The following is a 16,402-nucleotide window of genomic DNA, read 5'->3' as shown; positions in this document are numbered from 1 at the left end:
CCGTGACTAGTACAGCTTAGCTGGTCATGGCAATACGAAAATCCTTTCACGTCGGTAAGGTATCCCCCCTCAGAGAAGGGATTTACTGTGTGTGTGTGTATATATATATATATATATATATATATATATATAATATATATATATATATATATATATATATATATATTCCCCCAAAACATCCCAATTAAACTGAATCTAGATAAGAAAATGAATAAAAACAAGACGAGAAAATTATCTACGAAATGTCATCTGGACAACCCTGAATTAAAGCAACAATGCTCTAGACACTCGTTCGTTCCGGGTTAAGTTGTGGTATGGTAGACCTTGACTGGGGGCTTGCCTGTGCACGACTCTCTCTCTCTCTCTCTAGTCTCTCTTCCTCTTCTCCCCTTCCAAAATGGCCTTGGGCACACCATAGGACCATAATTCTGACCAGCCGGTATCCAGACACAACTAGAGAGAGAGAGAGAGAGAGAGAGAGAGAGAGATCAATTAGGAGAGACTACAGCAAAACCACAAATATATTTTCTCTTTTAAAAGCCAAGCTCAGTAAGGTTACTATCTCTTTTTAGAGAGCTGTTGTAGAGGCTATCCTTAGTGTTATTGATACTACTACTGTTATTACTATTCTTGCCCTATACAATCCACACATATTCATAAGAGCCATTTATACCTCTTAATATCTGGATTCTCTCTCTCTACCTAGGGATCAGAGACCCAAGTGGGAATCAACTCAACGATAATAGCTTCTAGTCGGCCAAGGAATCGAACCTAGGGCCCAAGAAACAGGTTCCGGTGACTTACCGCTGAGCCTAAGCATTACTTCGGTCTCATCATCATCGTGTCGAACCCCCTTACATAAACTGCGTTAGTTATACCACGCGGTTATAGCATTCTGCTTTTCCAACTAAGGTTGTAGTTTAGCTATCAATTACAAATAATAATAATAATCTGGTTTTTACGGGTCTAGCTTCAAAAAAATATCAGTTAATTATTTCATTTACTTCCTCGTTCCCTTTCCTCACTGGGTTAATTTCCCCTGTTGAAGCCCTTGGGCTTATAACATCTTGCTTTTCCAACTAGAGTTATAGCTTAGCTTGTAATAATAATAATAATAATAATCAGTGGATGTGCAATTGCTAGCAACATCTGGCAACTACATCATTGCCATACACTTCTAGCAGGAATGTTTATTTATAAACAGAAGTTGAATATAATCCATTAAGATATAATAACTTGAGTACTTTCAATTTCCCACATAAGAAAAAAAATAAAAAAAACACCATCTGGTTATCTTAATAACACAGATATCAGTTAGATATTAATAGATTACATTTAATAGCGTTTATCTAGCGCTATCTGGCATCTACATTAAGAATCCGTTAAATAATTACCGTATGCTTTGAGCGTGAAGGAATTTTTAGGGGGGGGGGGGGAATATGTATATAGAGCGAAAAGATAATGTATATGAATTATTATCAAGTTTACCAGTGATTAACTTTAAGTGATGGCGTAAACTTAGTGGTAATTTAAGCTTAAGTATTCAGTAAATGAATTGAGTTTATGAGTGGACGTCTTAACAAACAACCGAACACACACCAGGACTTAGTGACGTCACTTAAGCTTTCTCCCTTAGAAGTAAACAAGAGGAGAGAGAGAGAGAGAGAGAGAGAGAGAGAGAGAGAGAGAGAGAGTGCGTGTCTTATACTCCTAATATCTGGATTCTCTCCCTACCTCGGGGTCAGAGACCCAAGGGGGAATCAACACGATGATAATAGCTTCTGGTCAGCCGGGGAATTGAACCTGGGCTCAAGAAATTGAGGTTCTATTGACTTAGCATCTCAGACAAATAAAAAAACCAGTCTGTGTAAAATTTTATATATAAATTATATATATATATATATATATATATATATATATATATATATATATATAAATGAAAATTATATACTATAATTATCAAATATATATCTAGATCTATTTTATAACCCATATCTTGAGAACATTCATATATCGTTTATTCATTTCCTTATTTCCTTTCCTCACTGGGCTATTTTTCCCCTGTTGAAGCCCTTAAAGGGCTTAATAGCATCTTGCTTTTCCAACTAGGGTTGTAGCTTAGCTAGTAATAATAATAATAATATATAATTCCAGTGCAGATATAAAAAACTTTATATAGAAACTGAAACGGTAAAATCTCTCTCTCTCTCTCTCTCTCTCTTGTGCATATAGCGGACTAGCCACATGGACTGCCTGAACAATAAGGTTGAACTATAGGTTGTAAACAAGAGGAATTTCCACCCTATGACTGGAAGCGAACCTGGCGGATCTAATGATAGACAGGTTTGAGTAGAAAAAAAATATAATTTTTTTTTAATAGAAATATGGTATGGATAAGGATAACTGTTCCTTATAATAATAATAATGATAATAATAATAATAATAATAATAATAATTTGTATATGAAGATCTATTTTAATGTTGTTACTGTTCTCAAAATATTTCATTTTAATCGTTCATTACTTCTCTTGTAGTTTATTTATTTCCTTTCCTCACTGGGCTATTTTTCCCTTGCTGAAGCCCTTTTAGGGCTTATAGCCTCCTGCTTTTCCAAATAGGGTTGTAACTTAGCTAGTAATTATAATCATAATGATAATAACCCTTATTTCTTAGAATATTTTAATTTTTCAATACTTCTATTGTAGTTTTACTTATTTCCTTAATTTCTTTCCTCATTGGGCTATTTTTACCCTGTTGGAGCCTTTATAGGGTTTATAGCATCTTGCTAATCCAACTAGGGTTGTAGCTTAGCTAATAATAATAATAATAATAATAATATTTTCAATACTTCTATTGTAGTTTACTACTTATTTCCTTTCCTCACTGGGCTATTTTTTCCTTGCTGGAGCCCTTTTAGGGTTTCTAGAATCTTGCTATTCCAACTAGGGTTGTAGCTTAGCTGGTAATAATAATAATAATTCTATTTACGAGATTTTTCACAATTTGTATGGGGTAATAATAATAATAATAATAACAACAACAACAAATCAGGCATTAAAAAAAAAACAACATGAACTTTGTTTACCCCCTTCGAAATGTCTGCACAAACAAACAAACAAAACATAATTTCCGGTTGAAGAGATCACTAAACAACTGCTTATTGATGCATGCCAAAAAAAAAAACTTCGAGATTCAAACACGCGTATTGAGTTTTACCGGTCAAGCGATGAAAAATAATCATAGAGGTTTTTTAAAAAAAAAAACTTATTAGCGTAACGGTATTAAATTTCTTTTCTTTAATGGGTGAATAGATAATTTGTATATTTTTAATTTTATTATATATATATATATATATATATATATATATATATATATATATATATATATATATATATATATATATATATATTATAAATGTTAATTGCTATATTGTGGATAATGTATTAAAGTGAATTATTGTGATATGTGATTTTCATAGTTTTAATACTATTATTATTATGTTTATCATTATTAGCCAAGCTACAACCCTAATTGAAAAAGCAAAATGCTATAAGACCAGCGCTCTCCAACAAGGGAAAATAGCCCAATGAGGAAAGGGAATAAGGAGAAATAAACTACAAGAGAATTAATGAACAATCAAAATACAATGTTTTAAAAAATAAAGATTATTATTATTATTACTAGCCAAGCTACAACCCAAGTTAGAAAAGCTGGATACTATAAGCTCTATAAAGGCTCCAACAGGGAAAAAATAGCCCAGTGAGGAAAGGAAACAAGGAAATAAACTACAAGAGAAGTAATGAAAAGTCAAGATATTTTAAGAAATAAATATTATTATCATTATAATTATTTATTACTATTACTAGCTAAGCTACAACCCTAGTTAGAAAAGCAGGATGCTCTATAAGGACTCCACAGGGAGAAATAGCCCAGTGAGGAAAGGAAACAAGGAAATAAACTACAAGAGAAGTAATAAACAATCAAGATATTTAAAGAAATAAGAGATTATCATTATTATTATTATTAGCTAAGCTACGACCCTAGTTAGAGAAGCTGGATACCATAAGCCCTATAAAGGCTCCAGCAGGGAAAAATAGCCCAGTGAGGAAAGGAAACCAGGAAATAAACTACAAGAGAAGTGATGAACAATCAAGATATTTTAAGAAATAAAGATTATCAAGATTATCATTATCAATACTATATTAGCTACAATATATATAATTTACCAATTAAATTAACACCAAATATTATAGATAAAACACTCGATTTAATCCAAGAAATTCAAATAGATCGTAAAACAGCGAGACGAGCTGGCGAATTCTTTACCGCTAAGTCGGGCCAATGGCCGCTAGCCAGCCAATGAACATGTTGGCCCACCCCCCCTTCCCCTAAAACCGGAAGCTATGCAACACACGCACATACACATACATACGCACACACACACAATCTTAACAGTGTCATCACACACCATGGTAGACAGCACAATCCGTTTCTTCAAAACTTTTTTTTTTTAAGATTCGCCTTCAGGTAAGTATGTCCGCTTTCTTGCGAGCAGTAGATTCTCTTACTAAATCATATAGTATTTGGAAGGCATGGTTTGTGATTATGGTATTCCTTCTGGAGAAAAAATTATATTCTTTTTCGTGGGATGTTTTTTTTTATTATTATATTTGGACCGTTAACATCGGTGGGAACTTGTTGAGAGCATTTCCGTCTATTCTTGAGAAAGAGTTCTCGAAGTTCGAAGGTGTTTGTGTGTGAATATGCGTGTTTTTGTGGGTGCAGTAACACACACACACACACACACACACACATATATATATATATATATATATATATATATATATCCCTTTCTGAGATACCTTAACGTGGTGAAAAAGGGTTTGCGTATCGCCGTGATCAGCATAGCTGTACTAGTCGTAGCCACCTACACAAGGTTGGTTTCCTGTTAGCAATCAGACAGAAATCTCCCCACATCACCAATCTATAGTTGGCCAGCGTTTTGATGCAAACCTGGCCAAACCCCAGCCATGAATCCATGAATTGACATGTCTGAGGTCTTTCTCCTGCTGTGGACTAGAAACAGTCCTCATAGAAGCTGACATATAACGAACAATAACTTCATATAATGAAGTGTTTTGATAAAGCTAGTGATTTGTCAAATTGAAACAGTGTATGATAGAGTAGTCAAAGCTTTTAAACACCAGAAATAACCATTTCTGAGGCCGTTCTCCTGCTATGAACTAGAAACAGATGTTGTGTTGTAAATATGATCAGTGCTCAGAGAAGCAGACATATAACAAACAATAACTTCATGTAATGAAGTGTTTTGATAAATTCAGTGATTTGTCAAATTGAAACAGTGTATGATAGAGTAGTCAAAGCTTTTAAACGCCAGAAATAACCATTTCTGAGGCCGTTCTCCTGCTATGAACTAGAAACAGATGTTGTGTTGTAAATATGAGCAGTGCTCAAAGAAGCAGTCATATAACAAACAATAACTTCATATAATGAAGTGCTATGATAAATCTAGTGATTTGTCAAATTGAAACAGTGTATGATAGAGTAGTCAAAGCTTTTAAACGCCAGAAATGATCACATGACAAAGCGCCAGGAAGTTTAAATCGCTCAACAAACAGAGGGGTAGATTCAGCTTCCCACGGGGTTAGTCGATAGGGCAAACGTGTTGAGAAAACTCTAGTTAATAGAGTAAGAAATGTATATATATAAATATTGGAATTACACTTTGATATGATGGCTGTGTTACTGAAACTTCGATACGAAAATATTTGGATATTAACAAATACTGATAGATGAAAACTCTTTGTTTTGTATGTAAAAGGGAATGTTCTTCTTAAAATTGTACCAAAAGTGGTAAAAAAAAAAAAAGAATAAAATCTATAATGGGGTCAAAGACCCTTATAAAACAAAGGTTAAAAAATAAGAGGTCTACCACAACAAAAACTCTATATTATAAAAAAAATCATGACTGGAATAAAAAGCTATCCGAGAAGACAATAAAACTATATAAGAAACGGTAAGAAAAACACGCTAATATTAACCATCGCAGGCCAGAAATCAGAGAAATATCTATCGAGGAAGCTAAAAAAAGGAGTCCAAAGTAACCCACTGAGGTCAAAACTCATTTATAAACCACTTGAGAGGCCAAAACTCATTTATATAGCCACTTGAGAGGCCAAAACTTATTTATATAGCCACTTGAGAGGCTAAAACTCATTTATATAGCCGCTGAGAGGCCAAAACTCATTTATATAGCCACTTGAGAGGCCAAAACTCATTTATATAGCCACTTGAGAGACCAAACTTGGCAGATCATCAACGCAAGTAGCCAAAATAGGCCAAAACATTCGTCTGGGGGCTGGAAATCACACCAGAGACAGGACAAGACCTACACTAACAAAAGACTCTCTCTATTTATCTCTTTGGAATCTTTCCATCATCCAAACATACATTACGCACCCTGGTTAGCTCATATAATTCCTCCAGTTTCATATATATCTCTCATGAATATATAACCGGACTCTCTCTCTCTCATAAGTCAATTTAGCATCTGGGTTGCTCATTGAAAGTAACTAGACTGTGATGATAACTCGGATGTTTATGATAACATCCCCTCCCACGTTTGGCCTAATCTCGGTGAGATGGGACCCGCTTCGGGTCCCCTCAGTGAAAAACATTTTTTATTCTCTCATATTTATCATAATCTATTGTATCTTAACTCTCTCTCTCTCTCCTTCCTTCCCCCCGGAATCTTTCCATCATCTAAACATACATTACACATCCTAGTCAGTGAATATAATTCCTCCAGTTTCATATATATCTCTTATGAGTGATAACTGAATTCTCTCTCTCTCTCTCTCTCTATGCAACTATAGGTCAACAATAATGTAAATAACAACATAAAGTTTAGATTTTAGAATTTAATTTCCTAGTTGAAGGTTAGAACCTCGTCTCGTGAGAGAGAGAGAGAGAGAGAGAGAGAGAGAGTGTTAGCTGTACGAAAGAGAAAATTAAAATACACACCACAAGCATCTCTATCGAGGTTAAGCAAATAATTCTCTCTCTCTTTCTCTCTCTCAAATAACCATAAAATCCAAGAGGCTACACAGCCAAACTAAAGGACACAGATGAGAAGGATGTTCCTACAGTCATATCCTTCGCAGGAGTAAGAATTGCATTGCGCATTTCGTGAGTCACTTGTCCCCGAGTGTGGGGTATTACAAGGGGGTATCCTACACACACCCCCCCCCCGGTTCATAACCCCATTTGCATGCGAGAGAGAGCTCCTTCTTCCGGCCACAGGACAGAGGGAGGGCATGACCTCTCTCTCTCTCTCTCACACACAAATAAGTCTCTAGTCTACATCCTGCATCTAGAGAGAGAGAGAGAGAGAGAGAGAGAGAGAGAGAGAATATTATACTCTTCTCTCAACCAATTGAAATAGCTATACTACCAAATTATTATTATCATTACTTGCTAAGCTACAATCCTAGTTGGAAAAGCAGGATGCTATAAGTCCTACAAGGGCTCCAGGGGAAAAATAGCCCAGTGAGGAAAGGAAACAAGAGGAGTAATGCACAAAATAAAATATTTTAAGAACAGCAACATTAAAATAAATCTTACATATATAAACTATGAAAACAGTGCCCAATTTTACCCTCAAACAAGAAAACTCTAACTCAAGACAGTGGAAGACTATGGTACAGAGGCTATGACACTACCCGAGACTAGAGAACAATGGTATGATTTAGGAGTGTCCTCCTCCTAGAAGAGCTGCTTACCATAGCTAAAGAGTCTCTTCTACCCTTACCATGAGGAAAGTGGACACTGAATATTACATTGCAGTAGTTAACCCCTTGGGTGAAGAAGAATTGTTTGGTAATCTCAGTGTTGTCAGGTGTATGAGGATAGAGAATATGTAAAGTATATGCCAAACTATTCTTATTATGTGTAGGTAAAGGGAAAGAACCGTAACCAGAGAGAAGGATCCAATGTAGTACTACCTGGCCAGTCAAAATGATCCAATAACTCTCTACCGGTAGTATCTCAACAGGTGGCTAGTACCCTGTTCAACCTACTCCCAATTGAAATCAGCCACACAACCAATTATCTTATTACTCTCAACCAACTGAAATATTAAAAAAAAAAAAGTCTAACCTTGCCTAACCAAAGCAAGGACGGAGAGACGATATGAGAAATTTCTTCTTACGTAGAAGAAAGTGAGGAGAGAAAACTAGTGGTTATAATGTATATATAGTCAAGGTTATAAGATAGATAGGGAAGGAGATAGATAGATAGATAGATATAGACACTGATAGATTATAATAAGTATAAGGCTGTAAATTTGAAATATAAGTAGATAGAGTGTTATAAAACAATTAGATTGGATTATATATAATTAGACATAGTACTATAAATTAGATATAAAGATAGACAATTATTTAATAAAATCTATAACTATCTAGATTCATGAGGCATACATAAAATCACCTATCTATTTTTCTAGATAGATAGATAGCTAGACATTAGCTCAAAGACCATATTATTATTACTTGCTAAGCTACAACCCTAGTTGGAAGAGCAGGATGCTATAAGCCCAGGGGCCAAAACAGGGAAAATAGCCCAGTGAGGAAATGAAACAAGAAGAGTAATATAAAAAATATCTCCTATATAAAGCTTAGCTACAACCCTAGTTGGAAAAGCAGGATGCTATAAGCCCAGGGGGCCCCACCAGGGAAAACAGCCCAGTGAGGAAAGGAAACAAGAAGAGTAACAACAAAAATATCCGATATAAACTATAAAAAACTAACAAAAGAGAAAATTTAGATAAATAATTGATAGAAATATCTAGATAGACAAACATATAATTTAATCAAACCTGTAAAATCATATTAATATATATAATATATATAGAAAAAAACCCTTTTTTTTTCTACTCACCACATCAAGTTGCCCGCGCGCTTGGGACAACAGCACTGTGAACACAGTTGCCCAAAAACCCGGTCGTAGGCGGGCCATTATATAACTGAAAGGGAAAATAATAAAAATATTAATAAATAATTTAATAATTATGATAATAATAATAAATCTGGGTCATAAAATATAAGGCTTAATGAAAATATGTGCCATAGGTCTATTGATTTAATGGTTAAACCTGTTTAGAGAGAGAGAGAGAGAGAGAGAGAGAGAGAGAGAGAGCTATAGGCCTATTCAAAACAGTGTATTACAATTAAATGTCTTTAATAAGCAAGTGGAAATTGAACAAAGTTTTCGAATCTACAGTAAATAATGTATGAAATTATTCGTAATATATCTTTTATGAGAGAGAGAGAGAGAGAGAGAGAGAGAGAGAGAGAGAGAGAGAGAGAGAGAGAGAGAGAGAGAGAGAGCGCGCGCTATAACAGCTTAGCTACGGACATACCGGCAGATAGGCCTACTTGATTGTTTTTAAGTCCTTTACCACGAGGTGACGCTTAGACCTATGTCTTAATTACGTATCAGGGAAAGGGGACATAGAAGCCTATATCAGACGCTGTATCAGACGTAGGTGATAAAGAAACTATCCTTTATCATGTTTCAATATGGCGGGTTTAAAAACCAAGTCCACACGACGCATGCGTGGTAGCAAGAAGATCAAAAATGGCTTACTATACGGTTCATGAAGCAGCCCATCAATTATATCCACTTCCATCGGTAAGTAGGTCAGGAGAATCGGCCTCTCGACAGGTTCGCGTCGTTGCGTCATTAATCGAAAGACGCTATATTGACAGGATGCGTCTGACGCATTGGCGGAACTATGAAATATGAAGGAATTTGTGAAACCTTTCGAGTCTTGGAAATTTTTTTTGTCTTTCTTCGACTATTTTAGGGAAGTGGAAAGCATCCTTCGAAGAAGCCTTAAAGCATGTGGTGGAGGATTTCCTGCCGAGAGAGAGAGAGAGAGAGAGAGAGAGAGAGAGAGAGAGCGAGTTTCCGGTGGACATTAGGTCAAGTAAATCCGGTATAAGAAAGAAGAATGAAAAAGGGGGGGTTGCCGATTACCGCTAGATTAAATTATGATGAATTAATCAAACTAAATGTCTCGTATATCAATAAATCTCAAATAAAATATGGAAATACATTTATACAACTAAAACCACCTTCACAAGGCACTGATATACACGGGCGTGTGGGCGTAACAACAGGGCGTATATATAAAAAAGGCTATCTTTAAAACCAGGAGTTTTGTGGAAAGGTTGCCAAGTGTCACCAGATAAAAAACAATTTCTTTTGTTTTATTTTCTTCGCGAATATATCTCTATATGGGCGTGCCAGGTGGGCGTGTAGATAAAAAATTGTGGACTGTCTTTGAAGAGGGCGTGGCTGGTCTAACGAAAAGACCTTGATATGGTAAGAGTAGTTGAGTTTTGGTCAAACAAAACAAAGGGAATTAAAATGGAAAAATTTTACGGGTGTGGTTAAGAATGTTACGAAATATTATTATTATTATTATAAGCTAAGCTACAACCCTAGTTATAAAAGCAGGATATTATAAGCTATATAAATGCTCCAACAGGGGAAAAATAGCCCAGTGAGGAAAGGCAATAAAGAAACAAGATAGAATAGTGTCTGAGTGTACCCTCAAGCAAGAGAACTATAATCCAAGACAATGGAAGACCATAGTACAGAGGTTATGGCACTACCCAAGACTAGAGAACAATGGTTTGCTTTTGTAGTATCCTTCTCCTAGAAGAGCTGCTTATCATAGCTAAAGAGTCTCTTCTACCCTTACCAAGAGGAAAGTAGCCACTGAACAATTACAGTGCAGTAGTTAACCCCTTGGGTGAAGAAGAATTGTTTGGTAATATCAGCTTTGTCAGGTGTATGAGGACAGAGGAGAATGTGTAAAGAATAGGCCAGATTATATTCGGTGTATATTCACGCAAGGAAAAAATGGTCCGTAACCAGACAGAGGGATCCAATGTAGTACTGTATGGCCAGTCAAAGGACCCCATAACTCTCTAGAAGTAGTATCTCCACGGGTGGCTAGTGCCCCGATCAACCTACTATTATCAATAATGAAATTTACTTTAGGGGAGAGAGAGAGAGAGAGAGAGAGAGAGAGAGAGAGAGAGAGAGAGAGAGAGAGAAAGCAGGTATCACGGATAATTAGCTTTTTCTCAATTAAGATTTCTATGGGTGATTTCTAACGGAGATCTACCGATAGGAAAGACATTAGTACTGATGGAGAATTATCTCTCTCTCTCTCTCTCTCATTCTATAAATATATGATTTCAGAAAGGGAAAATTTAGTAAGATCTTGAGAGAGAGAGAGAGAGAGAGAGAGAGAGAGAGAGAGAGAGAGAGAGAGAGAGAGAGAGAGACTCATTCTATAAATATATGATTTCAGAAAGGGAAAATTTAGTAAGATCTTGAGAGAGAGAGAGAGAGAGAGAGAGAGAGAGAGAGAGAGAGAGAGAGAGAGAGAAGCAGGTATCACGGATAATTAGCTTTTTCTCAATTAAGATTTCTATGGGTGATTTCTAACGGAGATCTACCGATAGGAAAGACATTAGTACTGATGGAGAATTATCTCTCTCTCTCTCTCTCTCATTCTATAAATATATGATTTCAGAAAGGGAAAATTTAGTAAGATCTTGAGAGAGAGAGAGAGAGAGAGAGAGAGAGAGAGAGAGAGAGAGAGAGAGAGAGAGAGAGACTCATTCTATAAATATATGATTTCAGAAAGGGAAAATTTAGTAAGATCTTGAGAGAGAGAGAGAGAGAGAGAGAGAGAGAGAGAGAGAGAGAGAGAGAGAGAGAGAGAGAGAGAGAGACTCATTCTATAAATATATGATTTCAGAAAGGGAAAATTTAGTAAGATCTTGAGAGAGAGAGAGAGAGAGAGAGAGAGAGAGAGAGAGAGAGAGAGAGAGAGAGAGAGAGAGAGAGAGAGACTGCGTAAGCAAACAGGTGTGTTACCATGGCCAAAGTTCCCCCCAGGTAGACCTATACACCAACCCCAAAAAAAGATAGGCCTCTCTCTCAGGTAAAATATCTCTCACTTAAGATCTGCTGATAGTCCAACATCATTATGAGTTAATTTGCATATATATATCTGATTATGAAAATTAACTTCTTCTAAGTTCATATCAATTGTATTTTTTTATTTACTTAAATTACTTAAGAGAGATATACTTATTAAGTCTTTTTTTAACTATTTATATATAAGTATCCTTCACAGACACACCATCAGTAGGACGTCAAACCTTCCAGACCAACACCACCATTTTTGAATCTAGCTTAAGACTTTACCTCCAAGATGGCTCATAAGCAGCACATTGAATACCGTGACTTATAACACATTAGGCTACGTAAATGTTGCTGCGTTTGGTCAATTTATAGATGGGTTATCATAAAAATTCCCCTAAAATAATATCATTATTATTTCTTACTATGAAAAGCTGAGAGATGAACAAGCAGGATTGAGAAAAGGTAGAAGTTGCACTGACCAAATTTTCATTTTTCGATATGTACAGAAATGCTTAGAATATAGAAATCCATTTTTGATTTGTGGACTATGAAAAAGCCTTTGATAGTGTGCACCGGCCAATTTTGTGGAGAATCCTGCGTTATTATGGAATTCCTCTTAAATATGTAAATTTGATTCTGTTCATGAGCATAGCAAGTGCAAAGTTAATGTTAATGGAGGCTTATCAAGTGAGTTTCCAGTGAACAGCGGAGTACCCCCAAGGGAATGTGTTGTCACCTATGTTGTTTATCGTCCTCATGGACTTTGTAATGTGTAGACCAGTCAGAGATGGTGGAGAAGGATTGGACTGGATTGGTGATAGGAGTTTAGCAGACCTAGAGTATGCTGATGATGCTGTCCTTGTTAGCAGAACACCACAGGATTTGCAATGCTTGCTTACCAGAATGGATAAAATATCACACGAGATTTGGCTGAAGATGAATAGAAGAAAGGCAGAGATGATGAGAACGGAATATACAATGGAAGATGAAATATCATTGGAAGGAGAAAGGATTAATGAGGTGGAAATCATTTAAAGTATTTAAAAACAATGATCTCCAATACAGGATCTTTAGAATTAGAGGTTAGTGAAGGATTGAAAAAAACAAATCAGACAGTGGTTAGGTTAAGTAAAATTTGGAAATCAAATCGCCTAAAATTTCATATAAAAATCAGACTATATATCAGTTTAGTGAGATCGGTGTTACTTTATGGACACGAGTCATGGTATGACAATGAAACAATCTCCAATAGATTTAGTAGATTTGAGAACAAAGCCCTCAGAAGGATATTGGAATTTAAAGGCCAGAGCAGGATTAGAAATGAAACTATAAGAGAGATTACTCGAGTACCATATGTGGATGAGAAGATGAGGGGTAGATGGAGATGGTTTGGGCATGCTCTTCTCACTCCCCAAGAGAGATTAGTTCACCAAACTTTCAACTGGGCTCCACAAAGCACTAGAAGAATTGAAAGACCCAGGCCTACATGGCTTAGGACTATGAAGCGCGAAGTAGATGATGAATTGAGAAGTATTGAATTAAAAGCTCAAGATAGGGACGACTGGCGAAATCTAACCGAGGCCCTTTGCGTCAATAGGCGTAGGATGAGGAAGTAATGATGACTGGGTCATATATAAAAATATATATATATATATATATATATATATATATATATATATATATATATATATATATATATATATATATATTATATTTCCATGGTTGTACATAGATGGATTTATATCTACTCCACCCTCCAACGATTCTTCTAGATCAAAAATGCCTGTAATTTTCCAATTACGATTTCGATATACGAAACAATGCTCGTGTCAAAAAAGCGCTGACGTAATCATTATGAAAAATGAAACGATTTCTTAAATGAGACTTTGGTTATATTGCAAAATTCATCCCCAAAAAAAGTAATTTCGTGTTAGCGAATTCAAGAATTAACATTATGAATATGGTAGTGACTGTTTCGCTGTTTTTATCTATTGCCATCCCTTGGTATGGGAAAGATAAATAGAATAGTGACCGTTTTATTGTTTTTACTATAGCCACCCTTTGGTATGGGAAAGATGAATAGGATAGTGACTATTTTATTGTTTTTTAATAGCCACCCCTTGATATGGAAACGATGAATAGGATAGCGACTATTTTAGTTTTTTACAGCCACCCCTTGGTATGGAAAAGATGAATAAGACAGTGACCGTTTTATTGCATTATCTATTGCCATCCTTTAATATGGGAAAGATGAATAGGATAGCGACTATTTTAGTTTTTTACAGCCACCCCTTGGTATGGAAAAGATGAATAGGACAGTGACCGTTTTATTGCATTTTCTATTGCCATCCTTTAATATGGGAAAGATGAATATGATAGCGACTGTTTTAGTTTTTTATAGCCACCCCTTAGTATGGAAGATGAATAGGATAGTGACCCTTTTGTTTTTTCTATAGCCAGCCTTTGGTATGGGAAACGATGAATAAGATAGTGACTGTTTTTAGTTTTTTTTATAGCCACCCCTTGATATGGAAAAGATGAATAGAACAGTGACTGTTTCAGTTTTTTTATAGCCACCCTTTGGTATGGGAAACGATGAATAAGATAGTGACTGTTTTAGTTATTTATAGCCACCCCTTGGTATGGAAAAGCTGAATAGGACAGTGACTGTTTAAGTTTTTTTTTATAGCCACCCCTTGGTATGGGAAAGATAAATAAGATAGCGACTGTTTTAATTATTTATAGCCACCCCTTGGTATGGAAAATATGAATAGGACAGTGACTCTTTTATCGTTTTTTTTTATAGCCACCCCTTAGTATGGAAAAGATGAATAGACAGTGACTGTTTTAGTTTTTTATAGCCATTCTTTTTTTATGGGAAAGATGAATAAGATAGTAACTATTTTAGTTATTTATAGCCACCCCTTGGTATGGAAAAGATGAATAGGACAGTGACTGTTTTAGTTTTTTTATAGCCACCCCTTGGTATGGAAAAGATGATTAGAACAGTGACTGTTTTAGTTTTTTATAGCCAACCCTTGGTATGAAAAAGATGAATAGGACAGTGACTTTTAATTTTTGTTATAGCCACCCCTTAGTATGAAAAAAATGAATAGGAGAGTGACTATTATTTTTTCCCCCTATAACCATCCATTAGTATGGAAGATGAATAGGATAGTGACTGCATTGGTTTTTATATAGCCACCCCTCAGTAAGGGAAATGTCTTAAAAATTATCATATATGTAAGGGGTGGCTACAGAGAAAATCCAATGAAAGTCACTATCCTATTCACCTTCCTATACCAAGGGGGGGGGGGGGCTATAAAAAACAGTAAAATGTTCACTGTCGTATTCATCTTTGCTCAATTAGACGTGTTATTGGTGAGCACATATAGTTAGTAAATAATAATAATAATTATTATTATTATAATGAACTCCAGACACGAATTGAACTCTGCGTTCAATTTTCCAAGCGGAAATAGAACTTGAACTTTAGCAAGGAGTTCAACACTTCGAACACCTGGCAAGCAACTTTCCACTAGGAGACATTTCACGTATAAAAATATCCTTTTAAAATACACTTGCGTAGGATCTCTCTCCTCGGGGTTCCTTTTATATCTTACCTATAGTAAACTATCCTACTAAAAAAATTAAATCACAGAATAAGTTGCATGAAGAAGCCGGGGGGCGCGCGGAACACACACACCCTACCTCCACCGGATCTTCACCTAAACTAAAGGAGCTAGCTTTTTCTTCGTGACCTGCCGAACGCTGCCGAGAGGGAGGGGGGGGGGGGGAACTTCAAGATGGAGAAGTTATCGTACGTCGAACATTATTTAATCGCTTATTTATCATTCTTACTTGATTTTATCATATATAAATATATCATAAATAAAGATAAATGTTAGTTGAATTATTTCCCGTAAGGTGAAATTGATAAATTAAATGAGTAAATTAGATATTTATTAATAAAGATCTTGGATTATCTTACGTCAGCCCCAAGAATGTGTCGCACCTGAGCCCTGGTTGGAGGTACGTGGATTAAGGGAGGCAGGACTCAGCCCAACCCACATCTTGAAAGACCTTTTACATTATAATAAAAATCCCAATTTAATCCTACAATTACAAATCCTATTACTAGAGGATTAATACATTGAATATAAAGCAATATTAATCCCTAGTTAAAAGCTTATACATATATACATTTCTCTTAAAAAAGGCATTTCATTTTTTTACATTTTTAGGCCAAAGCTGACCGCACAGAGCGAACCCGAGGCAGGTACCACATAAGATGGATTCCAGACATTACGTTTCTATTCTTTCAACGCTTTTATTTCTCTTATTTCCTTCGCTATATAAGTTCTCCTGA

At 35.7% G+C, this 16,402-nt stretch overlaps 1 protein-coding gene across 2 annotated transcripts in view; it reads right to left on the bottom strand.

The window, feature by feature from the left end:
* Nucleotides 1-15,771, bottom strand: part of uif (sushi, von Willebrand factor type A, EGF and pentraxin domain-containing protein uif) — a 78,021-nt gene extending 62,250 nt beyond the window's left edge. For both annotated transcript variants that reach the window (XM_068348908.1, XM_068348909.1), the window contains exons 1-2: nt 15,657-15,771; nt 8,962-9,046 (exon numbers count right to left, since the gene is read on the bottom strand). In XM_068348908.1, coding sequence (XP_068205009.1) covers nt 8,962-9,039 — 78 coding nt within the window. In that variant the 5' untranslated portion in view covers nt 9,040-9,046; nt 15,657-15,771. The remainder of the gene's footprint in view (nt 1-8,961; nt 9,047-15,656) is intronic.
* Between the last annotated feature and the right edge of the window lie 631 nt (nt 15,772-16,402).

The sequence above is a fragment of the Palaemon carinicauda genome, chromosome 25, assembly GCF_036898095.1.
Source record: "Palaemon carinicauda isolate YSFRI2023 chromosome 25, ASM3689809v2, whole genome shotgun sequence".
Lineage (NCBI taxonomy): Eukaryota > Metazoa > Arthropoda > Malacostraca > Decapoda > Palaemonidae > Palaemon > Palaemon carinicauda.
Note: the sequence above shows the minus strand (reverse complement) of the source record. Positions and strands in the feature narration are given on the sequence as shown.